At 48.8% G+C, this 27,524-nt stretch overlaps 1 protein-coding gene and 1 pseudogene across 1 annotated transcript; both read left to right on the forward strand.

The window, feature by feature from the left end:
• Positions 1–251: 251 nt before the first annotated feature.
• On the forward strand, positions 252–22,656 carry LOC139707845 (adhesion G protein-coupled receptor E2-like). The gene is made up of 20 exons (XM_071619762.1): positions 252–296; positions 1,400–1,514; positions 1,691–1,810; positions 2,327–2,482; positions 4,696–4,827; positions 5,320–5,466; positions 5,911–6,057; positions 6,190–6,236; positions 6,347–6,424; positions 6,831–7,008; positions 10,289–10,396; positions 10,727–10,950; positions 11,139–11,318; positions 14,398–14,595; positions 15,879–16,114; positions 18,397–18,463; positions 19,015–19,106; positions 20,055–20,223; positions 20,307–20,417; positions 22,205–22,656. The coding sequence occupies exons 1-20, from the start codon at positions 252–254 to the stop codon at positions 22,211–22,213; spliced, it is 2,559 nt and encodes an 852-aa protein (XP_071475863.1). The 3' UTR covers positions 22,214–22,656.
• A 608-nt stretch (positions 22,657–23,264) lies between these two features.
• LOC114107695 (olfactory receptor 7A10-like) lies at positions 23,265–25,954 on the forward strand (annotated as a pseudogene).
• The last annotated feature ends 1,570 nt before the right edge of the window (positions 25,955–27,524 follow it).

Here is a 27,524-nt window from a genome sequence, read left to right on the forward strand (position 1 = left end):
CCAGCAAGTCCTTTGCTTCATTTCTGCCTGATTTTCTCACTGTCCCTGTTAGGGAGAGCAGGCAGGGTATTTGTAAAGGATGTCAGCTCTTTTTTTTTTAATTATTAAGTTCTCAAAGGAGAAAGTTGTTATTACAAAGTTCCTCCCTAGCTCAAACTTTAGGACATAGTGGGCATTTGTCATTGGGCTCTCTGGATAAACAGGACCAATGGGGCACTACAGAGAGAGGGTAAGATGGTTATTTTTTGGACATGGCTCATGCAATTGTGCAGGCTGAGAAGTCCAGACTCTGCCAGGTAGGTGCAGGATGGAGACCAGGGAGGAGGTGGCAGGATGGAGACCAGGGAGGAGGTGGCAGGATGGAGACCAGGGAGGAGGTGGAAGGATGGCGGCCAGGGAGGAGCTGATGTTCCATCTCAGGTCCAGAAGCAGTCTGGGCCAGAGCTCCGTCCTCCTCAGGGGGCCAGTCTTGGTCTCTTAGGGCCTCCATGGGTTAGATGACCCCACACAGGAGAGGGGATCCTGCTTTCCTTGCAGTCTTCACATTCAATGGGGTCTCCTCTGATGAAGGCCTCACGGCAATGTTTAGAGCCGGACCAGATGTCCGGGCAGCGCATTAGATAAACTGACCAAGAAGGAACCACCAATACCCCCAGACTTTATTTTAGGGATTGAGAACCAGACTCTCTTTGACTCCTCGCCTGTCTCTCTGTTAAAGAGCAAGAGGCTCATGTACCTAAGGCCCCATTGATTGAGGAGGGTCCCCAGGATGTGCCCTGGGAGGGGGCAGCTGCTGAGAGGCAGGAACAGCAGGAGGAGGCCCCCCAGCCTGAGCCCAGCACCTGCCCACAGCACCTTCCTGTTGGGGGGTAATAGAGCACCATGGGGTCCCAGGACAGGCCATGGGCTGACAGTGGTGGTGGCAGATGTGGCTCTCAGGTGCTCCAGCCACAGCTGCAGGCCAGGTGGCTGGTGTGATGTGTGTCCTTGAGGAAGGGGACAGGGCCAGAGCACCTGAGAGACAAGGCAGGGGAACTGAGGGAACAGCTGGCCCTGACCCTCCCTTCCTAACTAAAGGTCAGCGATGGTGGTAAACACCCTGACACACTGGGGTTTGTTCCCATGACCCTAGGACGTGGGTGTCATCTTGTCCCCATTCCACAGAAAGGGAAACTGAGGCAGGGCAATGAGGCAGCCTACCTGTGCTCCAGGGTCTGAACCAGGGCCACCAGGCTCCAGTCCCCCACCCACAGGCCAGGAGAACCACGGCTGGAGCCCAGAGCTTGCCAGGCTCAGCCCCCTTCCCATCCCCCATACCCTCTGGGAGGTGCCACCTGGGCTCCTTCTGAGGAGTGGACCAGGTCTGAGCCCAGGAGGATCCACAGCCCCTGCCCTCCAGTGCATCACCTCCGGCCTCCTCTCCCTGCTGGGCCCACTGACCCGCCCTCTCTGTGTCGCAGGGCTGCTGTGTGTCCTGCTGGGTCTCTCCAGAGCTGGAGCCCAGGGCTCTCAGGGTAAGTGTGTGGGGAGCAGCGTGTCCACAGCCAGAGCCTGGGAGGGGCCCTGCACCCGCAGCCCAGGGAGGAGAGGCCTGGGCAGGAAGGCTCAGGGCAACTCCCCACCTCCTAGGACCCTCCTCTGGGGACCACATTGCCCCTTCCCAGCCTCTAACCAGTCTGTGCCCCCACAGCCTGTAACCCCTGGTGCCCTCCTAACTCAGAATGTGTCAATGCCACCGCCTGTCGCTGCAAGCCAGGGTTTGCCTCTTCATCTACAGAGATCTTCACTGACCCCCTGGAGATCTGTGATGGTAAAGAGGACGGGGGAGGGGCAGAGGCACATCAGAGACTGCAGGTGCCCAGTGCAACTGTGGTCATGAGTAAAGTTCAAGGGCTGAGCTTTTGACCTCAAGGCCATCATCAAAGACAAAAAAGATAAAGGAAAGAGTAAGATGGCAGAGAGACCAGGGAATCACATGGCTTCCTGCTCAGAGAGGACCTGGGCCCCAGGAGTTGGTCTCAGCCTGCCCTTAGGTCTGGGGAAGGTGACTCTCAGCTTATAACCACCCCCAACCTTGGCATTGTCCCCTGTGTCCAAACTGGGAGTGTCAGCCAGAGGACTGAGTTGAACAGAGCAGACTGTGTGGTCTTCAGGAAAGGCTTGCTCCAGGCAAAGCACAGTCTCAGCAGTGAATCCCAAGATTCTCTCCAATAGATACTAACTCCACATGAAACCCCATGCTGGGTGGCCAGCTAGGGAACAGGAGTCTCTTGCCTGAGAGACCACACACCTTTGGGAGGTGACCCTTGTTCCTGTTATGTTGCAGACATCAATGAATGTGTGCCGCCCATGAAAGTGTCCTGTGGAAATTATTCTGACTGCCAGAATGTGGAGGGGAGCTACTACTGCATGTGCAGCCCAGGCTATGGGCTCCTTTCTGGGGCAAAAAAGTTCACTAATGAGAGAGAGAACACATGTCAAGGTAAGGCCCACCCCTCACCCTCACCCCACATGCAGTTCAGGGCACCAGAGCTGATGTGGGAACAGCACTCAGTTATAGCCTCAGCGCCTGGACTGTGAGATGGGGCAGCTGTGCGTGCACGTGTCACCAGCACCAGAGGCAGGGGAGGGTCAGGGCACTCTGGGACCAGCTGCTTGGCCCCAATCTGATATCTCTTCCCATGATGATGGCCAGGGTGCTTATCAGGAAACCCTGTGGGCATGTGAGATGTCACAACATCATTGGTGTTTTCTGTTAAAAAAAAAAAAAAAAAAAGCCAGGCACAGTGGCCTGTGCCTATGGTCTCAGCTACTTGGGAGGCTGAGGCAGGAGGATCACTGGAGCCCAGGAGTCCAACCCAGGCTGGAAAACAGAGAGACCCCATGTCTGGGGGGGGGGGGGAAGTGAGAGAGAGAAAAGAAAAAGAAAACCACAGGAAGGAGCCCCTATCTTCTAAAGCTATAAACAAAGGTAGAGGCTGGGGTGTGGCTCCTGGGCAGACAACTTTCCTGGCATGAGCAGGGCCCTGGGCTCCCTCCCCAGCACTGCAGAAAATCAAAACCAAAACCAGAGGTAGCTTTGCTCTTGGTTCACTGTGTGACTTCAGACAGGTCACCTCACCTCTCTATGCTTCAGTGTGTCCATCTGCAGAAGGGGAGTCATGGACTCGAGCATATGTCAGTGGTAGAGCACTTGTCTAGCAGGTGCGAGTCCCTGGCTCAGTCCCCAGCATCAGGGGAAGAAAGGGGGAGAGGGGATAGTCATAAGGAGGGGATTGAGATTCAAAGGCACTGAGCAGGTTCTGACTCCCAGAAAGTGCTGTTAGCAATGGCTTCTGAGCTGAACAGGGCCTGGGCCCCAGGAGTTGTGCTCACCTGCCCTTAGGTCTGGGGGGGATGAGGAGCTTCCACTCCACGCCCACCTCAGCATTGTCCCCTGGATCCAGGGGTGTCAGCCAGAGGACTGGGACAGAGGTATCCTGTGGCATTCAGGGGCCAAGGCCCTGGTTGACACAGGTGGTGCCCACTCCAGGCCACTGTCCCACCAGCACAGAGAGGGAGGGTGGTGTGAAGGCCAAGGTCAGAGGCAGGGATCAGCTCCCTGGGTCCAAAGCCTGGACTGGCCATCTGTGAGGAGCATGGGATCAGCAAAACCATTTCCTCTCTTGGAGCCCTCCTTGTACCTGCCCCCAAGAGCCTGGAGCCCCAGAGATCCCTGAGGTGGGGGCTCTCAGTGGCTCATTACTGGGGAACCCAGGGACCTAGTGGGGGAGGCTGTGCCCAGGATGTGGGGGAAATGTGGGAGTTGGTGGAAGGTCCCCTGGGGGTGCTGCTGCACCTCATTCCCAGCTGTCCCCATGCAACACCCACCACCTTGTCCCCTCCACCTATGGCACACATATGCAGCTATTGCTACCAGCTGGGAACAGGGGAGGGGACTGTGATCACACCCTGGGGGCTGGAAGGGACCCTTAGGGTGCATCAGCCCCTGTCCTGGCCAGTCCTGCTGTTGATCCACACAGCCTGGATGAGGGGTCCCAGCAGGGCATCCTCAGGTGCAAAAATGGGTCCAGGAGACCAGAAGCCCTCCCTGCCTCATCCTGACCCCAGGAATCCTCTGGGCTCAGGGAATCTTTGGCCCATTTCTGGGACACCCAGGGCCATCTGCCATGAGCTGTCACTCACTCCTGTCTTGGGTTCTCTGAGGCTGCTGTTTTGGCCATTCACCTCAGGCCTCTGTCCTGTGGGTCCCTGTGGCACTCAAAGGGGACCTGCTTCCTGAGCATGTTCCCCTCACGTTTAGAGACCAGGAGAGATAAGACGCCAGGAAACACCCCCAGGGCCTCCGCTGGGAGCTGCTTCCAGAAGCTTCCTCATTTCCTGTCTGTGGCCATCTCTGATAAGGGGGAACCTCCTCCAGGGGTGGTGACAGCAAGACTCCCCAGAGACAAGCTGGGCACCTTGGAAAGGCCTGTCAGTGTCCACCCACAGTTCTGAGTGCCACACTAGGAGCTGGGGGATTCCTGGGGACGATCAAGGGGGCAGGTGGGACCTACTGGGGCCTGGGCACCTGGGGCTTTTGGTTTTCTAGTTGTTTGTTTTTGTCCTGGGGACCTAACCCTGGGGCCTTATCACTAATCACATACCTGGCAGCTGCCGGCTGCCCACATCCAACCCCTCTTCTTCCTCTTGCAGACGTGGACGAATGTAAGCAGAACCCCAGAATCTGCAAGGGCCGCAGCACCTGCACCAACACTCAGGGCAGCTACACCTGCCAGTGTCTGCCTGGCTTTGAGCTGAACCCAGAGGACCCGAAGCTGTGCACAGGTAGAGGCCCCAGGAGGACCCCTGAGGGTGGACAGGATCCAGGGGTGCAGCAGAGGCAGGTCCTGCGCCCAAGGAGAAGACTTGAGGTTCCCACAGGTCCAGGGGCTCAGGCTCAGCCTAAGGGAGGCTGCAGGGCCATCTGGCCTCAGCTCTTCCCTGGTCTGTCACCTGAGAGTAAAAGAGAGTCACTTTCAGTTCTGACAAGGAGCATCCACCATGGCCAGAAAGAGGGCGACCAGAGTCCTTGGTCAGGAAGTTCCACCCCCGGCCCAGTTTCCCTCCTGGCACCTGTAAACTGGAGACCAGGGTCATCACTGTGCCCTTCATGCAGGGAGGCCACCTGAGGTGCTCTGAAGGTGAAGCTGAAGGTCGCTAGTTAGGTACATGTTGAGGTCCTTGGTTTGTGGCGGCAACAAGATGGAGAAGTGGGGTGCAGTGAGCGGGGGTGTGGGAGCCGGTCAGGGGCGGGGACTGACCCCTGCTTTGTCCTAGATGTGAATGAATGCACCTCTGGACAAAACCCGTGCCACAAATCCACCCACTGCCTCAACCAAGTGGGCGGCTACCAGTGCCGCTGCCGACCTGGCTGGAAGCCGATCCCTGGATTCCCCAACGGCCCCAACAACACCGTGTGCGAAGGTGCGGGCTCAGAGGCCACACTCAGAGGCCCGCAGACCAGCCGGGATCGCAGCCCTCCCGGGCAAACCGACTACGTCCACTGCTGCGGCACCTGCGCCTGCTCCAGCTAATGCTCCAGGGGCTGGACACAGACAGATGGGGTCCTGCGGGGAGGAGCTAGGGTCTGACAGGAGGTTCCCGGGGCCCCGGGCTACAGCTAGTGACTAACTGGGTGACGAGTTTCCACAGCCTCACAACCTGAACCTGCAAAGGGCAGACTAGGAGCGCACAGGGCCTCGCACACCCCTTGATCTGGCGCCCACCTCACAAGGGTGTGGGTCTCCAGGTGGCCGCACCACAGTCCAGGCAGGGCATTAATGGCAGGAAGAAGGGAATGGAGTTCAGATGGCAGAGAGCACTGGTCGTGGCTCAGGTGGGGACCAAACTCTCTGTCTGTGTCCCCAGATGTGGACGAGTGCAGCTCTGGGCAGCATCAGTGCCACCAGTCCACCATCTGCACCAACACCCTGGGATCATACCAGTGCCACTGCCGCCCAGGCTGGGAGCTGATTCCTGGGAGAATCAATGGCCGGAACAGCACCATCTGCAAAGGTACCCAGCCTGCCCTGACCCCAGAACCTCCCCCACCCCACACACACGTGCACACCCACGTGCACATGCTCAAACACACCCACGCACGCACACGTGCACACCTCCTAATGAACCACTGTCCTGTCCCTGCAGTCATGCCGTTCTTCACCTGGCCTCTGCCCCCTGGAGTCCACAGCCAGGTGAGCGCCCCAGCCAGGACAGGGAGGTGGAAATCACTAGGGCAGCACCCTGTCCACCCCTTGACCCTGAGCTTCCCACCCACCGGTGACCCCTCATCTCACCTCCCCAGAGTCTCTCCCACTTCTTTGACAAAGTCAACAATCTGCACAAGGATTTCAAGCCAGTCGCGGCCAAGGACACCATCCAGGTAAGGGCAGGATCCAGGGGAAGTAGGGGGAGACCTCCCATGGGGGGGGGGGGCAGCTGTGGTCTGGGGGAAAGGGAACAGGCCCAAGCACAGTGAGGTCCTGCTCTGAGCTGGCCACTCTCCCAGGGCAGGTGGAATAGGACACTAGGAGCCACACACACTGTTGGACGCCCACGTGCACTGTCTGTCCTCTTGCTCTCATCCTGGTCTTGGGTTTTGTCATCCTTGACAATCACAAACCAGGGCTGACCTCTGAGGAGTAAGGACGACACAGGGAGTCCCAAACCATGCTCTCTCTATTCCAAACTGGACAGTGTCTGGGTCTGCTCTCTGGGGCTGAGTAGTCAAGCTCTTCATGTGGACCTTCTGGCCCGAGTCCACCTGCTCTGTGCCCCCATCCCTCCAGAGGATCATGCAGGATGTGGATGAGCTCTTGGAGACCCCTGGGGACCTGGAGACCCTGCCCCCCTCACAGAAGCATTGTGTGGCCACTCACCTGCTGGCAGACCTAGAGAGTGACCTGAGACACCTGAGCCAGGGTCTGCCTGAGGGGACAGCAACCTTCAATTATTCTGCAGGCACACGTAAGTCCCTGGGGCTGTACCAGCCCCTGTTCCTTTCGTCATCCTCTTCTGATCCCCCTAGAGCTGAGTGGCCACACTGTACCTCAGTGACTCACATAAATAATCACAACAGTGAAAAAGGCAGAAAACCAAAAATAGTACACATTTACAGTATAGTATACATTATCAGCAGAAAATGACAATAAGGGATTTTAGGGGGCTGGGGTTGTAGCTCAGTGGTAGAGCACTTGCCTAGAGGCACAGGGTTTGATCCTCAGCACCACATACAAATAAGTGAATAAAGCAAAGGTATTGTGTCCATCTACAACTAAAAAAAAACATTTAAAGAATTTTATGTTACAAAATAGAAACAGCTTCAAAAAACTATTTTGGAGTAATATAAATTAATCTTGCTTGATATGTAGGTATTCATTGTTTGTGGTAAAATTCACTTAACAATTTCACCAATTAAGTTCACCATTTAAAATCCACCAGTTTGACATTTCAGTGGAATCAAGAACATTCACAAACTGATGCAGACATCACCTCCATTTCTAAGACAGTTTTCTCCAAAATCAAACGCAGTGCCTCCTCAGCTTTCATCCCTCATTCCTCCCCTCCCCCAACCCTGGCATCCACTCACCTACTTGCTGTCTTAATGGGGCTGCCTATTCCACCATTTAGTAAAAAGCAATCATACAAAGTGTGACCTGTCTCTCTAGCTTCTTTCTCCTAGAATAATCCTGTTGAGCATGGCATAGCATCACTCCATCCCTTTTCATGGCTGAATATGATTCCATCCTATGGGTGTTGAGCTGACCCACTCAGCCACTGATGAACATCTGGGTTGGTTCCATTTCTTGGCTATTGTGAATATTGATGTATAAGTGTTTGTTTGAATAACTCTTCTCAGTGCTTTGGTGTATGTGTAAGGACTGGATTTGGTAGGTAACATGGTAATTCCATGTGTAGTTTTGGGGGAACCACCAGACAGTTTGCAGAATGGCCACACTATTTCATAGTACCACCAGAGGGGTGCAAGAGTGGCCTCTCCATGGCCTCAGCTAAACATGTTACTTCTGATTCATTTGGTTTTTATCACGGCTGTTCTAGTGCATGTGAGGTGATGTCTCATTACTGGTTGAGTTGCATCTCCCTGGTGACGGGTGATGGTTAGCATCTTTTCATGAGCCTCTGGGCCATTTGTGGATCTTTTTATAGAAATGTCTATTCAGATCCTTTGTGCATTTGTGATTGGGTTGGTCCTTTGGTTGTTGAGTTGTAAGAGCTTTTCATCTATTTTGACAGGAGATGAGATGTGCACCTTGGAAATGCTTTCTCCATCCTATGGATTATCTCTTGGTCGTGTTCCTCACGACTAAAACACTCAGGGTCGCTCCAGATGAACTGAGCTGCACGAAATAATCACACAAGAGACAGACATACCTTTTTCTTTGGGGTCCTGTGACAGCTCCTCTGACCTTAGGGGTCCATGGAAAGAGAGGGATCAGGTGCTGACCCCTTTTATTGAGGAGAAGCCATTTAAATGAGTCAAGGGGACAGGTTTCAGGAGGTTGAGTCTAGCTTCCTGATGTCTGCTGTCAGCAGGTTGACTGACATCTAGGAGGGCCACTCCCAAAGGCAGAGCAAGAAAAGGGGACACACAAAGGGTGTTTCCATGAAATATTTCATCTAAAACAGGGCAAAGAGATAGTATCACAAAGGTACAGATGAGCATAGCTCAGTCCATGGGGTGACATGCCTACGTCTGAAGACATGTCCTCAAACTCCAGACCAGGACAATGTCCAGGTCACTGTGAGATGTAGTGACCAGTCAAAGCCTCTCCACTCAGGGAAGGACAATGCGAATCATTCAGAGTGGCTGCCACATGTTTTAATATCTTTGGTACCATGTCACTTTAATGTCAGATGTTTTGAATTTTGAGGACGTCTAATTTATCTACTTTCTCCTTCATGGCTTGTACATTCAGTGTCATATCTAACAATCAATTGCTAAATCCAGGGTCAGAAATACACCACTATATTTCTTCCTATGGGCTTCAGTTCTTAGACTTTGTTTTATTTTGAGTTAATCTGTGTGTGTAGTGTGAGGTAGGGGTCCCACTTCCTTCTTTTTCCTTGGATATCCAGTAATCCCTCATCAATCATTGAAGAGACTGTTCTTATGCCCATTGAATAGTCTTGGTCCCCTGGCTGAAAGGCAATTGACCACAGAGGTGTAGGTTTATTTCTGGGCTCACCTTTCCCTCTGTCTTCATGCCAGTACCACGCTGCTTTGGGCTCTGCTCATTTGCCGTCAGTTCTGAAATAAAGAAGTGTGAGTTCTCCCCCTTTGTTGCTCTTTTCAGCCATGCTTTAACTACTTGGATCTCTTGAAATGCTGTGTTAGTTTTAAGGTGAGTTTTTCTATTTAAGCAAATTATAATATTAATGGCTGTTGGGACATGGATAGGGATGACATTGACCCTGTAGATCTCTTTGGGGCATGTGGCCGTCTTACCAATATAGTTTCCCCATCCATGAACACAAGGTGTCCTTGTATTCATTTGGGGTCTTTAATGCCTTTCAAATCCCTGTAGTTCTCTATGTACAAGTCCTGAGTCTCTAAGTTAAATTTATTCCTAATATTTTGTAAGAGATTGTTGTGTCTATGTTCATGAGAGATATAGGTCTCTTGTTTTCTTTTCTCGGGATGTCTTTATCTGGTTTTGGCATCAGACTAATATTGGCCTCCAGGAATTACTAGATGCTCTCCCCTCTTCTATTGTTTGAAAGAGTTTAGAAAGAATTCAAAGAATTTGTGTTCACTTTAACATAAATGGCTGGTAAAATTCACAATCAAAGCCATCTGATCTGGGATGTTCATCAGGGAGGTTTTTCATTATTGATTCAATATTCTTATCCATTAATGTCTCTTCAGATTTTCTACTTATTCTTGAGTCAGTTTGGTAGTTTGTGTGTCCATAAGAATTTATCCATTTCATATAGGTTATATAATTTGTTGGTGCACATTTTGCTCTTACTGTTATAATTTTTTGTAACTTCAGATTTCATATATGTATATGTTTATACACATGTATGCATAACACATATATACACATATACATAAAATCTGAAGAAACAAAGAATTATTATGTACATATATGCATGTGTGTGGTTATAGTGAATTGGAAGTTACACGTAGGTCCTTGATATATGGACATACCCATGTACATATACAATATCCACATATACACATATATATTCCTAACATAACTCTTCTTATTCCCACAAATCATAGAACTGTCCCTAGAGGTGCAGGAGCGAGGAGATGGCAATGTCACCTTGAGTCAGAATCAGGCAAAGATGCAGCTGAACTGGAATCTGGCACAGGAATCTGTTCACAGAGGTAACATCTGAGATGGGGAAAAGGTGGGATATCCACCTTACACCAGTACCATCCTGTTTGGAAGAGGCCTCAGGATGGAAAAAGATGCCCAAAATACAGAATTCAAGACTAAAGGGTGATGTGGGTGGGAAGAGGTCACTAGAAGAGCGTCCAAAGGGGAGGTTCTGGGGAGTGATGAGGCCACATTCTGTTGTGTGCACGTGTGAATGTGGAGCAGCAAGTCCCACTATTATGTATCATTATAATACAACAATTCAAAATGAGCAGAGGCCATCTAAGGAGGAGGCCCGAGAGGAGACCCTGAGACTCACCCGTGGCCTCATCCTGCAGGCCCTTCTGTGGTGGGCTTGGTCTCCACCCCAGGGATGGCCAAGCTGCTGGCCGAGGCTCCCCTGGTCCTGGAGCCTGAGAAGCAGGTGGCTCCCCATGGGACACACAAGGACTTGCTGCCGAGAGTCTCCTCTGTCCTGCTCTCAGATGTCGTCTCAGCCTTTTTGAGCAGCAACAACACCCAGAACCTCAGCTCATCAGTTACCTTCACCTTCTCCCACAATGTGAGTGGGGGGATGAGGACCAAGGTGTGGGAAGAGCCCCCGGCCCAGGCACACCCTTGTTGTCCTCTTAACCTTGAGGTTCAGCAGGACTCCCCACAGGTGCACCCCACACATGAAAGCCAGCCCTTCCTGGGTCAGCATCTCTGAGCACAGGAAGACCAGCTCACACCCCTGTCCTGTTACTACAGCTGGTGACACCTGCACCAAGGCATGAGGTGCTCTGTGTCTTCTGGGACCACAGCCAGAATGGATGTGGTCACTGGGCCACTGCAGGCTGCAGAACAGTGGGCACTGGAGATGGCAGCACCACCTGCCACTGTACCCACCTCAGCAGCTTTGCCGTCCTCATGGCCCACTACCACGTGCAGGTGAGAGGCTGCCTTCAGCATTGATTGCTGCAAAACACACTTATGCAAATGTCGTTGCTGAAGTAAAATCAATTTGTTCCCTCGCAGTTTCTGTGGGTCAGCAACCCAGCACAAGGGGATGAGTTCCTTGTACAGGTTCTAAAAGACTGACAAGATCACATCAGCCAGGGCCGCAGTCTGTCCTGGGTCTTGCAGCCCTCCTCCAGCTCCCTGGTTGCAGGCAGAGTTCAGTTCCCTTCTCTTAGCAGCTGTCAGGGGGGACCACACTCAGTTCCTAAGAGCCACCCACATTTCCTCTCCTATGGCCCTCTTGTAGATTTTCTCACAAAAACCAGTGTTCCCGCATGAAAATGTCCATCGTATGGAATCCCTCTCAAGTTTTGAAACTGTTTTCCCAGAAAGAGTCCAGATCTTTAAAGCAATTGCCTGATCAGACCAGATCCAGGAGAATAAACTCCCTAATCTAAAAGTCAACAGATAGAGACCCAAATTCCACCTGCAAAATCCCTCTACAGCAACACCTAGTTTATCAGAGAATTGAATAATTAGAAGAAGATTTGTGTAACAGCAGGGGGTGGACATATGAAGACCAAGTTAGAATTCTACTTACCACCAGGGTCTGTAAGACAACAGTAATTGGGGTTTCAGGTTTACAAAAAAGGAAGGTCTGGTGAAGTTGAGGTCAGAGGGGGTCAGAAGAGTCAGGGAGGATGGCTGGACCGGGGGCTGTTTACCTCCTCCTCTAGCCAGGTGAGTGTACACTTCTGCTTCCCCAGGTTCAGACTCTCAGTTGAGCCCAAGTTATGGGCGTTTACTGTGAGCACCCTGTGACTATGGGCATAACAAAATCTCAGCCAAGTGCCTCCGCCCCAGGAGTCTGCACATTCCAAGACCTCACTGCCACCTCACCCAGTAGCGCACTCTCATGTGTCAAGTGCTTCTTTATTCATGCAAGAGGCATGTGTTTATGCTTCAAATTTCAGACTGGATGATAGAGGAAACATGGAGGGGTCTCTCACCCCCACCATTAGGCATAGAGTTCCTCCAGCCTCAGACAACCAGGGCTCTCAGTGTCCCCTGCACTCTCCTAGGGCTGTCTCAGGCATATCCACAAAACATGTGTTTATTCTTTTTTAGATTATTTTTAAAGATGGACACAATATATTTATTTGATTTATTTTTTAATGTAGTGCTGAGTATCATACCCAGAACCTCACAAGTGCCAGGCAAGCACTCTACCTCTGTAACCCCAGCCCCCCTGAGTTTATTCTTTGGTTCTTTTCATCCTCATAATGTTGACAGCTATATTTGCTCATGTGGTTTACATTTTTTTTTCTTTACATATTGGAGATTCTTCAAATGCTGTGTACTAACGGCTTCACCATTACTTCTAAGGACACATTGCATTCCATTGTGTGAATTGACTGTAAATAGACTGTCAAATTCTTATCATTTGTTAACACAAAGAATATTGCAAAAATGTCCACATGCTTCATTTATCTCCTATTTGAGTGTGCATGCAGAATGTCTATTTGTTCTAATTCATGACTGCACATAAATAGACACTGCCACATTTCAACAAAGAGAGGCTGAACCTGGTAACAATCCCACCAGGATTACATGAAGGTGGGTGATGACTTATACCTCACTGCAGGGTTAACTATCAAGTTTTGGGGGTCCTTGTCTATGTGAGAGGTCAATATATCTAGGGAAATACTTGTGTCCTTTTAGCAGGAGTGGAATGGAACATCTTCTTTAAGAACCATTTCTATTTCTGCCTCTGTAAACAATTTTTTGCATATCCTTGGTCCATCTTCCTATTGGCTTATTGAAATACGTGCTGTTGATTTTCAGGAGCTTTTTATATATTACGGAAATTAGATTTTGTCTTTATATCAGATGATCTCAAAATTCAGCACATGTTAATATCACCTGAAGGACTGTTTATTTTTAAATGCTTTCTTAGGAAGCAATTTCATTTTTTTAGATATGTTTCAAGAACAAAAATAGAATAAACAGATCAGATACTTGGTTAAAGGAAGGAAGTTAATGATGATGGTAACTTAAAATTTACACTTTCCCACCTATTTCTCCAAGTCCTCTTAAAACCATGAGGAAATGAAAAGAAAACCCACCACCCCATTACTCTTTACCCAGAGCCATCTATTTTGAAAGTTTTGCCTCTGTTTCATTTATCAGGTTTCATTCTTTCCCTCTGCTCCTCCCCTGCCTGCCTCCTAATTTCCCAATTTTGTCTTTGCACCAAGGTCTCAAATGTAGCATGCAGAAACATCACCTGCAGGGTTTGTACTTTGTTTTCAAACATTTTCTTGGGAAACCATTTCAAATTTACAGATATGTTGCAAAAACAAAATCCACACAAACAACATCTGTGTGCACTTGATCCAGATGCACCTGCTTTGAAATTTTACCTTCATTATTTACCATTTGAACATTTCCCTCCCTCTTTCCTCTTTACTCCTCTTCCCCTCAATTACATTGAAATAGAATTGATGGTGGGCTTTTAAATACCCTCAAGGCTTTAAGATGATTTTCAGAAAGAAGTGGGGGAAAGGTGAATTTTAAGCTACTGTTATCATTAATTTTAATTTTTAAGCAAGAATCTAATTCTAACTTCACAGGGACTTGTGGCCAGTAAGGAACAGGCAGAGCTGGACTGAGGCCAGTGGTGTCTGGGATGGGAGGTTAATGCCTGGACACTGAGGTGCAGGTTGTGCCCTGTGGCCTCATGGGACAGGACAGAGGGACCCTCAGCATGGGCTTCACACACACCCGCTTACATATCAACAGACACCTTACTGTGCCCCAAAGTCAGGAATCCCGGGTCTCCTCCCTCAGTAAGGACTCTACACATCCGGGCCCTTCTAGCCACTTAGCTGCTCCATTCAGAAAACCTTACAGTCCAACCTTCTGAACCTGGAGCCCCTCCCCCATCAGCTTCACACCTGGACCCGGTCCCTCCATTCCTGAATCTGCTGCACCAAATGACACAGATAGCGGAGGGGTTCCTACCCCACAGCAGGGCACGTGGCTGTGAAGGCTCCTCCCTCTGCCCCAGGACGACGACCCTGTGCTGAGCATCATCACCTGTGTGGGGCTGGGCGTGTCACTGCTGTGCCTGGTCCTGGCGGCCCTCACCTTCCTCCTGTGCAGAGCCATCCAGAACACCAGCACCTCCCTGCACCTGCAGCTCTCGCTCTGCCTCCTGCTGGCCCACCTGATCTTCCTCACGGCCATCAACAGAACCCAGCCCAAGGTACCCAGGTGTCCCCGCCCCGCCTGCCCAGGGGTGCTTGAACTCAGGAGCCAGGCTGCCGGGCTCCTATTCAAACAGCCTGGGTCCCAGGGAAGTCCATAGGAGGTCGATGCCCATTTCACGTTGATGGATTCAACGAGAAAATGAACCCTCTTTACAACCCCATCACCTACATCTCTTGTTGCTTAGCAACAGGGCTTGCATTCTGGGGAAGTCCCTTCATTAGGGGACCATGTAGGGTGAACTGACACAAACTATAGATGGCATCCGTCAATCACCATACGTGGCCTCCTGATTCAATCAGGAGACACGAAGGAGGCAACTGGGCAGGTGTCACGCTGCACCCCGTTTTACACCAGACACTTTTTACCAGGAGAAACAGGAGGTTTTTAATTTTTAATTTGGTTAATCGAGTCCTTTGTTTTCAGAATTTCTATTTGATTCATTTTTAGAATCTGGCTTCATTGAAATGATCCTCCACTTCCTGTATCTTCTCCAGGTTCATCCCTTACATCTTCTTTCAGCTCGTTCAACATTGTAACTAGGAGCTTTCAAAATTCTTCTCCAACATTTGCTCTGCTGTCGTGCCTACAGAGTTGGTTGTTGGAGTGCTGTGGGCTGTGGGGTGTGCTCCTTGCTCTTTCCTGCTGCTTGTAGGTCTGCCCACCTTCTGGGTTGATTATCTTCTCTGCTTTGATGCACAGTATTCTTTAGTGACCTTCTGTCTCTTAAGAGCCCAGGGATGGGAGAATATCCAGCTACTGATACTGTCATTCAATGTGCGCCCTTAGCTGTTCCCAGGATCAGCACCATTTGGAGACAAGATACTAAACCCTGTGAACTACAGTCACTTCTAAAATAATGTGAAAAGCATAGTGCAGTAAGTGCATAAGCTGTCACATGACCATTGGATGCCATTTGTAAGTATTAGATCCTGCCTGTCCTTGTGTAACCCTGCTGTTCCATAACCAGCAGTGCAGGGGTTGGTTCACAAGAACATCACCACTACTGCATGAGGAATGCCACAAGGCGGCGCTGGGAGGCTGTGACGTCACCACTACTGCATGAGGAACTCAGCAGGGCAGTGCTGGAAGGTTGTGAAGTCACTAGGCAGGAGGCCCTTTCCAGCTCTGCTGTGATCTATGGGAGCACACACGCAGCCCATGGCTGAAGCACCACAGTGCAGCGCCTGGTGCACTGCAGAATTCCCCGCCACAGGGCGCAGGAGGCCTGCTGGGCCACGGCACACCCTGACGCTGCCCCGGGGTCTCTCTCCTCCCCAGGTGCTGTGCGCGGTTACCGCGGGCGCCCTGCACTACCTCTACCTGGCCTCCTTCACCTGGATGCTGCTGGAGGGGCTGTTCCTCTTCCTCACCGCACGGAACCTGACTGTGCTCAGTTCCTCCAGCAGAAACAGGCTCATGAAAAGGCTCATGTTCCCTGTGGGCTACGGAGTCCCGGCCACCATCGTGGCCGTGTCTGCAGCAACCAGACCTCACCTGTATGGCACCCCTGCTCGGTAAATGCGGACCCCACTTGTCCTTCTCCTCTCGAGCATGTCCACAGCCATCACTTGAACCAAAGTAGCATTTTGAGTATTTCAGAGCTTAAGATGGACAGCAACACTAACTAGTAACCCCTAGGGCATCTTTCCTGTGAAAAATTATAGTAAGGATTAATTAATTAACAAAATCTCTCTCCTAGAAATAGCAAATATAAAAGCAAAAGAAATGCTTAGGACTTTTTTGTTTTCATTTAACCTACTTTTTATCCAAATCCCAATTCCTCAGTGGGGAAAGTAGATTTGATTGAAATAATCAAACTGATAGACAAAGATAATCACCAAACTTGTGATTGTGGTTATCTCGGTGACAGGAGGATATGCAATCAGAAAGGGAGAGTAGTCTTCATCTTCTCCCGTGGAAGGTCTTATTGCTTAAACTCACATGTCAGTCCTAGGGATTTCATCATAACAGTATTAAACTTTAATGATGCAGAATAAAAAGGACTTAATTACAAAAGTAAAAATTAAACATAGAGTCGTAGTTAAGATTTACAGGGTGCTTATTTCATGTCAGGTGCTTCTCTAGCCACTTTTATATGTATTAACTCAAATAATCCTCACTTCTCTACTTACAAGTAGATGTTCTCATTAGCCTGATTTGATCAATGAGGAAATAGAAGGACCATTTAGTTAAGTGCCCAAAGGAGGCAAAACTAGCAGGTATCCACAAACTCAAGTTTGTTGCTGCACTCTCCACAATAGCTGAGGCACGGAATCAGCCCACGTGCCCCTCACAGATGAATGGAGAAAGAAGAGGTGAGATACACACACACACACACACACACACACACACACTGCAATACTATTCAGCCTTAAAGAAGAACAATATTTAACATTTGCAGCAACAGGGATAAAACTGGAGGACATTATATTAAGTTAAATGAGCTAGGCACAGAAACACAAGTACCATATGTTGTCTCACATTTGTGGAAGCTAAAAAATAAATCCACCTGAAAGTAGAAAATAGTGAATTCAAGAGATCCGGAAGGGTGCAGGGCAGTGTCAAGGAAAGTAGAAAAGGGAGGTTGGGTTGAATCACTTCACACGAAGGGCCTGGGTGGAAATACCATGCTGGGCTCCACTAATACAGACAATTAATATGTTCATGGGCGAATTTCATCTTTAAAATGCTGCATTATGAGTGAACCTTGAAAACATCATGCTAAGTGAAAGAATGTAGTCATTAAAGATCACACATTTCATGACTCCATTATGTGAAATGCCAAGAAGAAACAAATTGATAAGAGAAAATAGATTCCTGTGGCTGGGGCAAGGTAAGGGGTGGGAGCAGGAGGAAGGAACGGGTGCTGATGTGCACATGTTTCTTTCTGGAGCTCTGAGAATGTTCCACAGTTAGGTTGTGATGATGGCTACACAGCACTGTTTCCTTCAAACAAACTGTGCAGTTCAATTTTCTGCATTTTTATTGGTGCTTTATAGTTGTACATAATGATGGGATTTGTTGCTACATATTCGTGCATGCACACCACATGACAATGTAACAAAAGTGTGCACTTTCAATGGAGTGAATTTTATGGTACATGGACTTCACATCTATAAATACATGAAAGAATTCTGGTCATTGGGTAAGTTTAGCAGCAGAAAAAAAGCAACTCTATTGAATGGGGCAAGACTAGCCCTTAAAACGATGTCAGGTTCACAAGAGTCTCAAGCACTGTGACCATGTTCACAGTCCTCTCCCCTGCTCCAGAGCTGACTACCTCAGTAACACCCACCCATCTTCATGTCTCCGTTAACATGTGATTTCCTTGGGGAATTCCCCTTAACCATCTTAATCCCACAGACACAGACCTTAATATGCCCTCCAGTGATTCATCCTCAGAACCTTCCATATTTGCTTTATTGTTACAATGTGCCTACAGTGTGTATCCTACTGGAGGTGAGACTTGGGAGATATACAACCATGTTTACTTTCTTGGTATCTTCAGAGCCAAACAGAAAGCCTACCACCCAGACACTCAATGTTTGTTGAGGAAATGAAGGAAGAGATCGAAATAACTGCTCTCTGTCTTCAAGGATCAATGCACTTATTCTCTCTCTTTGTTAATTTCTCATTTGTTCTTTTTAGATATACATGGCAGTAGAGTGTACTGTGACATATCACACATACAGGGAGTCTGGCTTCCAGTCCTTGTGGTTGTGCATGTGTGGAGTGACACTGGTCGTGGAGTCATACATGAACACAGCAAAGTGATGTTGTTCTCTCTCTTACTCAGGTGCTGGCTCAATCCAGAACAGGGGTTTGTGTGGGGCTTCCTTGGACCTGCCTGTGCCATCTCTTGTGTGAGTGATGTCATCAGAGTTCCTTGCTGTCCACATGAGGGTCACTAGAAGAGCAGGATTATAAGGATGGTGATGAGAACAGGACTATCCCTGGATTGTTATGGGTTGGGTTGGGTTTTCTAAGACTTCTGCATCTACAAATTCTAATGCTATTGTCAAATACTAAAAGCTACATGGGCTACAATGGAGAGATAAGAGATTTAAATTTTTATTCAATAAAACTTTGCTGTGGGGGATTTGTGTGTAGCTCAAAAGCAGAGAGCTTGCCTGGCATGCACTAGGGTCTGGTTTCCCTACACAGAACTGCAAAAGGGAAAAGAAGATATTCATAAACCTCCTGTGGTTTCTTTTGGGGGGGTTCTTTTTAGTTATACGTGAAGGTAGCATCCATTCAGATACAATTCCACAAGCATGGAATATACCTTATCCAGTTAGGAGCCCATTCTCATGAATGTACATGATGGTGGGATTCACTGTGATGTTGTCATATATGTACACAGGAAAATTATGTCAGATTCATGCTGCTGTCTTTCCTTTGTGGTTTCTTGAAGGTCAATATGGTTTTCTTCCTGATGACACTCTGGATTGTGAAGAGCAAGCTGTCCTCCATCAACAGAGATGTGTCCACCCTCCAGAACACAAGGTGTGATGGAGCAGGGGACACAACCCCACAGACATGAATGATGCCCAAGAACAAAGCCATGTGCCTGAGCAGCCCCTCTGGGAGGCCCATAATTAGTACAGCTGCCCTTCTATGCCTGCCATCTTAGACTCAGGGCTCTGCTGCTGATGTCCCAAAATGCCTCCATCTCTGATCAAAGCTTGTGACTCCCTCAGCCTCAGAAGGAATTGGCGTTGGCTGATTGGACTCTTTTTCAGCTCTTCCACAGCAGAAGTGCCAAGAGCATTGTTGTTCTCCTGACAGTCGCCACATCTCAGGCTGCACTTTCTTGCCCCACCCTCAGCTCAGAATCCTTCCCACCCTATAACTAACTGTTCCTCCCTGTAGATAAACACTACTCCAGTTCAGTCCTCCAGGGGGCAGGGTTGTTACTTCACTCAGCATCTTGTGTAAAATTCTTGCTCTTTCTTCTGGGTTCCTCTGATTAACCTTTCAAATTTTTGCATATCATTATTTAGTTGTATTAGACACTTGAACAGAGCATACGATTAATGAAAACAGAAATTCTGTCCTGTGTTTGTTTTCTAAGATAGGGCCTCACTGTGTTTCTGAGGCTGTGTGACCCTCTTGCCTCAGCCTCATGAGGAGCTGGGGCTACAGGTGTGCACCTCTGCCCTCAGCCTCTCTTTGTGATTTATGTCCAAGCCCTAGCACAGGGAATCCTCAGTAACACTGGTTAATGAAATTAGGGATCTTCATGGAAAATGACTTTTTGGAACTAACCTTATGCAGTATCACTGTCCTGGACCCAAAATGGCATTTCTATTGTGGGGTATCATTGAGAGTAAAGATCAGAGTTCAGTCCAAGAAATCGCTTACAGGGGAGAATAGATGCATCCATGGGTGGAGAGGGGAATAGCCTGATTTTGTTGTGGGTGCATTATAAGCCTCCATTCTCCCTCAACCTAGGATGCTGACATTTAAAGCAATGGCTCATCTCTTCATCTTGGGCTGCACCTGGTGTCTGGGTGTCCTGCAGGTGGGCCCTGTGGCCCCCGTCATGGCCTACCTCTTCACCATCGTCAACAGCCCGCAGGGCTTCTTCATCTTCCTGGTGTACTGCCTCCTCAGCCAACAGGTACCCCTGCCTAGCTCCCTCCAATGCCTCCCCACCGGCACCCCACTCTTTGAGCCGACCCCGAGCGAGGGTTGCCTCTGCAGGTCCAGGAGCAGTATAGGACATGGCTCAAGAAGATCAGGAAATGGACAACTGAACCCGAGGCCTACACTCTGTCTAGCAAGGCTGTGTCCAACACCTCCAGACCCAGCACGGTAGGGTCACTCCCTGCTCCCGGAGCTCACGTTCCCTGGTATTGGCAGGATTTCCCTCCTCCTGTCCACAGACCATGCTTCCCCTGTCTCCTGGACTCCACCATCATGCCTGCCTGTGCGCTGACCTTACATGATTCTCTCTCCCTCCCTCCCACCCACCAAGTTCCTGCTTACTATCATTGTATCCCCACCCTTGTCTGAGTCTCCTAAAGACGCTGGTGATGACCTTAGACTCACCTGGACAATCCAGGATGATTTTCTCATATCAAGATGCTTAACATGCATGATCCCACAGATATGTGAAATGCAAACATTGATCTCATAGAAACAAAGAGCAGAACAGTGGTTCCCAGAGGCTGGGAGGAGGGGGTGGGAAAAGCTTGATCAGGGGGTACTAAGTTACAGTCAGGAGAAAGAAGCTCTCTGGTGTGGCGCACAATAGGTCACTAGACCACAAAGTGTGCTGTGCCTTTCCAACAGCTCTGAAGGTCTGGGGACCACTCAGTGGGAGGCCCTTGCCTGCACATGCAAGGCCCCGGGCTCCATCCCAGCATCAAGTCTCTTTAAAATACAAAGAAAGGATTTTGAGAGTTTTTACCACAAATAACTAATGCATGTTGGAAGAGATAGTTATGTTTAACCTTATGTAAACACTCACACTGTAGACAGGCAGGGAAACATCACATAATACCATTAATATATGCCATCTAAGTAGATTTAATGTAAAATTACATTTTTATTAATCTTTAACATACTCCTTCTTGAGAGGTCCTTTTCCAGGCATGGTGACACAGGCTATGGGATTAGGGTGTGGACGTCTGTGGGGTCATTATTTTGTCTATCACGCCAATTACATAGGTTGGCTTTCTCTCTCAGGGAGCTGTCAAAATCTTCCTCTGGTTGTAGATAACTGAATAGATTCACCCCCCTCCCTCCACCACAGCCCTAGGAATGATATACACATTGAGGAAAAGAAACGGCAACTTTTTATCTGGAAAATAGGAAGCCGTCAGTTGGGGAACGAAGGCTTCTGAAATTCAGGTGATCTGATCAGGTGTTTCTACCATCTTGGGCACTGGACCGCAAAGGTCTACTCTATTGGTGGCCTGATGTCATTTTATCTTCCAGTGTCTCCTTAAACCGGGCATCTCCAGGGTTTCAGTTGCTGGACTCTCTCCTCTCATTTTGGAAACCCTCCCTTGGCTCATTTCATAAAAACAAAACATTTGTCTTGTAACCAGTTCTGAATAATTTTCTGAAGCACAGCATTCATAAGGCTCCAGTGAATCAGCCTCACTTCTGAGAAAGTCCAAAATCAGCAAAATGAAATCTCATGTGGCCTCTTGATCATGCCCTCATAAATCCATTAGGCAAGAAAATATTGTGATTGAAGTGTTTGTGTGTGTGTATGTGTGTGTGTGTGTGTGTGTGTGCATGCAACATCATACCCCATAAAGGTAGATGATTATTATTTGTCAATTGAAAATTTTAAAAATTAGGGAGCGGGATGGTAGCTAAGACCTTCCAGTGGTCATCTCCCAGGCACAACAGCTTAACAGCTATAATTTAAAAATTCATTGTGTACATTTGCTGTGTGCCACGTGAATATACAGAAAATAAAATGGTTACTGTAATAAAGGAAATTAACTTACCCATCATCTCACATTCTTGTTTGTACATGAGCAGCTACAATCTCTTTATCTAACAAAACTTTTCTTTCCTTTTTTAAATGGAACTTGAGTTATTTTCCATAATCTCATGTCATTTTTCAATAATTATCATTCCAGACTAATTAGAAAGATCATTGGAGCTACATCCTCCTTCCCCATGGAAAATCTGAACAGTCATTTTTTGAGCCATTAGAACAGGATGAAGACTCTGTGCTGTGTGTTTCAAGAAATCCATGGTGTTGGCCATGCAAAGGGATTCTTGGAGGACATGATCGACATTCAACACCTGCAGAACCTGAAATCTGTCCATGCCCAACATGGTGCTGGGCAAACTCAACATCCAGATGCCATCTGCAGCCCAATTCCTCAGTTTCTCTGTTAAACGTTCTTCTACTGCCCACCCTTCCTATGAGGCCTCTTCCATGCAAAAATTATAGAAAATAACCAGCCTCCCAGGATGCTCACAACCACAGCATTCAAAAGGAATAGAACTCGCCTTAAAATTTTTGAGAAAAAATAAAATATAAATAGAAAAAAATTATAAAAATAAAATATTGTGGTGCATACAAGGAAGAGACCTTGCTCTATGTGGGACGTGGGCTTCTGAGGATGTGGAAGCCTCCCCAGAATGCCATATTCCACTAAAGATCTTCCATAGTCATGTAGAGGCCAAATTGCCAAGAAAATTAATCCCCAGATAATTTCCTGACAGACATGTTAGTAAAGTAAGAAGTAAAGAGTAGGAGACAAGACTGGGAAGACAGGGAAATGGGCCTGGGTCACTTCCTGGGCAGTGAGTACAAACAGCACCTGCAGATATTTGCTAAGAAACTTACAAAAAGGCTATTTTTAAGTCAGGACCTATGTGACTATGGTCCATGCCCCTCCAAGGAAGGAAAAAGGCCCAATGGACATCTGGATTGGACAAAAGGCTTCATGAACACCTCGTGGACACTGCATGAATATACTTTGTTACTTTTTCTATTTGTGCTAATTAATGCAAATACTGGATGCTTTGTCTTGTAGTGCTTCTACAGAACAAGCAGTTGTCGTTTGGTATCAGGGTTAACATAGACTTGGAAAAATTTTTGGCACATTTATTTCCATGAGATTCCCAATAATTCATATGCATTGCAAATAGGTGAGATTTCAAAATTACTGATGATATTTCTGGGTGATGAACTGGGTGAGTCAATTTCTTCATTGATTGGTCCATTATACTTTTTAATTAAATATTAATCAAGCCTATAGAAAATCTGGCTTCCTCATCATTAATGGGAATTATACAGACCCAGCTTTTAACATTTCACCTAAATGGTGATTATTACCAGGACATTTCAAAGTGAAGCACAAAAGTCATTCCAAAGACACCTGAGATCAGGAAGGCTCTGACCAGGTGCAGGGGAGTCACCTAGGTCCAGTCAGCTTTGGGGACTAAATTAGGTTTGCTGACTGGGATTTCCAGCTGGTGGTGGCAACAAAAGGGAACTAGTGTCACTAAGGAACCCCAGTGTGACCCACAGCAGAGGAGGGGCCACCAAGCCAATGCCTCCTAGAGCACTGGGTCCACGCCCAGGCAGCCAGGGTCCTGAGGTGGCCGTGGACGTCCTCTAGCTGCCGCTTCTCCCCTGGGGAAGTTTAGTTTACATGGAAACCAGAAAACCACACAGGGACTCCAGGATTTCTCCTCCAGGGACTTTCTGAGAAGCCAGAGATTCAGTCGGTTCTCTCTGGGCTGTTCCTGTCCTTGTACCTGGTGACCATCTTTGGGAACCTGCTCATCATCCTGGCCATCATCTCAGACCCCCACCTGCACACGCCCATGTACTTCCTCCTCTCCAACCTGTCCTTTTCTGGCATCTGCTTCACCTCCACCACCATCCCCAACATGCTGGTGAACATCCAGACACAGAGCAAGGCCATTACCTATGCAGGCTGCATCACCCAGATGTACTTCTTCACCATTTTTGGACTGCTGGACATGGGACTTCTTACTGTGATGGCCTAGGACCACTTCATGGCCATCTAATGGCCCCTGCACTACATCGTCCTCATGAGCCCCAAGCTCTGTGATGAGCTCTTCTCCTGAGCTGGCTCATCAGTGTGCTGGGAGCCCTTCCTGAGAGTGTGAGTGGACTGAGGCTCTCCTTCTGCACAGATGTGGAAATCCCACACTATTTCTGTGAATTCCCTGAGGTCCTCAAGCTCGCCTGCTCATACCTTCATCAGTAGTGTCATATTGTACACAGTGACAGGCATCAAGGGGTTTTTCCCTCTTTCTGGGATCTGTTTTTCTTATTCTAAAATTGTGGCTTCTGTCCTGTGGATCTCCACAGCAGGAGGGATTTGTAAGTCCTTTTCAACCTGCAGTTCTCACCTCTCAGTTGTCTCCCTGTTCTATGGAACCTGCCTGGGGGTCTACCTCAGCTCCACAGGGACACGTGCGTCCTGGACAGGGGTGTTGACCTCCACCTGTACACCCTGGTCACCCCCATGGTGACCTTACAGGTTTTCAGCTCCTTCCAGTTTTTGAATAGGGTTAACGAGCAAAAGCAGCGAGTCTGCATACACACTATCATTCCTTTTAAAACCTTAAAAGAATTAAAAATGCTTGTGGTACTCATGACCCTAATTCTCCATTTATACAAAGCTTGCTCTACTCGGTTTGCCAAAAACCCCTTCTGCCCAATGACTGGGTGTCCATGGCCAGGGCTTGTCTGAATGGCGGTGACTGCCTTCTCTGGGGGTCTTACTGGACCGATTTTTGTACCGAGCATTTTGAGAGAAACATGAGACAGAATCGTGAGACTCCTTTGGAGATATTGATGGGAACAGGTGAATTTGCAGATTTAGAGAGGCAGTTCAACTATGATTGGCGGTTTATGATCAGAATAATTCACGTGCAAACAAGGCCTGGCAGCCAATTTCTTCCCGGGATCAGTCTAATCTAGTTTGACTAAGATAAAACAGGGCGCAGAATATCCATTCTCCGACTTTGTAGAGTGCTTGTACCAAGCAGCTCACAGGTCCATGGGGGACTCAGGTGCCTGTGAGTTGGTTGGTAAGCAGCTAGCATTGGAGAACACAGGTAAGGCCTGCCAGGACATCCTCCTGCCTCATAGGGAAAAGGGGACCATCTCAGAATTTGTTTGCCTTTGTGCAGTCATCGGCCCAAGCCAATGTAAAGGTTTTACACTCACCATGGGTTTGAAGCAGGTACTGCACCCCCAAACCCAGGGATGCCATTCTCACAGGTGTTGGTAAAGATGGTGCCCCCAGAGCTTCTGTTCCAGGAGCTTAGGTCTGTAACGTACTGAATGGTGTGCAAACCATCACCTCCATTCCCTATGAATGGCAAACCTCCAATCCCTGAAGTGGTGCAAACTCTCAGACAATAAAGAAGTAACAGCCCACTCCCACTCCCCCATGCTCCCCCTCACCCCACATTGAGCCCATAAATATCAACACCCTGTTCATTCTCTCTCTCTCTCTCTCTCTCTCTCTCTCTCTCTCTCTCTCTCTCTCTCTCCCTCCCTTCCCCTCTCCCTCCCCCTGTCCCTCTCCCTCTCTCTCTCTCCCCCCTCCCCCTTCTCTTCTGTGACTGGACACTATGGTCTCTCTAATAAAATCTCAGGCAGGTAAATGGTTGCTTGGCTTGTTGAGTTTACGGAGCTTTTCCTGCAGTTCCTACATTGGTGCTGAAACCCAGGATGAAACCCAGGATGTGGATCCCATTGCTAAAGATGGAACGCCATTCCCAAACTCCATGCCTGACAATTCCTCTCACAGTCCACTCCTCTGATCGCCTGCCTGACATCCACCACCGACCTGCAGATTGGTAAGTGCCCCCCTCCCATGAGCGCCTGAACCCCAACTCACCAGAACCAGGGAATTGGCCCTTGAGAGTCCGGAAATCCCTTGGGTGTGTTGGGGGGGGAAACGCACCCCACCCAGACCAATCAGGGTTGCGGTGGACCCCGGGTGCTCTGCCAGGACACCTCCTGGGAATTGGCCTCCTGGAAAGTAGAATGAATTCTCCCTTTCTGACTCCTCTATCTCCCCTCCATGGGGTAGCGCAGTTGCTGCAGCCCGTCTCACCCGAGTTCTAACTGCGTTCCTCCCAGAACTCCTACCAACACTCTCCTTCTGACTCTTTCATTCCACTCAAGACCCTCCATCCACTTGGGAGCTTCCAGGAAGTTCTTTCCAGCCTGGGCGCTCTCTCTCTCTCTCTCTCTCTCTCTCTCTCGCTCTCTCTCTCTCTCTCTCTCTCCCATCTCACCCTTCCAGCATGGGATATTCCTCGTCCCTCCTGACCGATTCTCCCTTGTGGGGCCTCTTAGATAATTTGAAAACCCTGAGCCTGGCCCCTGATATTAAACAGAAAAGGCTCATAAAATTCTGTACCCTGGACGGGCCTGCACACCCCCTGGACAACCAAAATGTTTGGCCCACGTGTGAGTCTCTGGATCCCAGTTTACTCCGCAATCTTTTAATTACTGTGAGTGATAAAGAAGTGGAAGTAGATTCCTTACGTGGAGGCTTTTTCCTGCTAGGATCTCACTCAAATCTCTGCACACAGTGCAAGCCTCAGCACCTACTCCTTGCTCTCAAGCCTCCTTCCTCCTCTTCTCCTGCACTCTCTGCCTCCACACCTCCCCTCTTCTTCCTCTTCTCTGCTCTCCACCTCGACTTTCCACCCAGATGAGGAACCCATCCGTACAACTCTCCCCCGCCCTCAGGCCTGCTCTCCCCACTTTCACACGCTCCCACTTCCCCAGCCTCTACATCTGCAGCTTCTTCTTCTGTGGACACTCCTCCTCCTCCTCCTCCTCCTCCTCCTCCTCCTGACACTCCCCCACAACCTCCTCCAACTTCTGTTCCTTCCCCCCAGGTCCCTCCACATCAGTTTAGTCCACCCACCAACTGTTCATGCACTAATGCAGCACCTAACCCACAAGTCACCGCATCTCATCACCCAACTCAAACTTCACAGATTGTGGCCCCACTTCAAGAGGTCACCAGGCCAGATGGGATTTTTAAGGGTTTATGTTCCTTTTTCTATGGTTGACCTTTCTCAACTTGAAAAAAAATTTCTGATCTTACACTGCAAACACTGTCTCTTACATTAAAGAGTTTCAATACTTAGCCAAAGCCTACAGCCTCACCTTTCATGATCTCTATGATTCTGTCCAATACTCTCCTCCCTGAGGAAAGGAGAAGTGTCTGGGACCACGCAAGGGCCTATGCACACCAGGTTCATCAGACTGATATCCACCATCCCCTAGGGGCCCAGGCAGTTCCAGACCAAGACCTGTTGGGGTTATAATGACCCTCAAGACCTGGGATGCAGGGACCACCTGATTACCTGTCTGACGGCTGGCCTAAAGGCAGTGACACAACAGGCTATTAACTTAGATAAACTCTAGGAAGTTAT

This window comes from Marmota flaviventris, chromosome 1 (genome assembly GCF_047511675.1).
Source record: "Marmota flaviventris isolate mMarFla1 chromosome 1, mMarFla1.hap1, whole genome shotgun sequence".
Classification (NCBI taxonomy): domain Eukaryota; kingdom Metazoa; phylum Chordata; class Mammalia; order Rodentia; family Sciuridae; genus Marmota; species Marmota flaviventris.

Excerpts from the sequence above, each read along its gene's own strand:
- LOC139707845 (XM_071619762.1), top strand. The coding sequence starts at position 252 with ATGGCTCATGCAATTGTGCAGGCTGAGAAGTCCAGACTCTGCCAG. Across the intron at positions 1,811-2,326 it reads CCCCCTGGAGATCTGTGATG|ACATCAATGAATGTGTGCCG; the intron begins GTAAAGAGGACG and ends GTTATGTTGCAG. Across the intron at positions 11,319-14,397 it reads TGGCCCACTACCACGTGCAG|GACGACGACCCTGTGCTGAG; the intron begins GTGAGAGGCTGC and ends CCTCTGCCCCAG.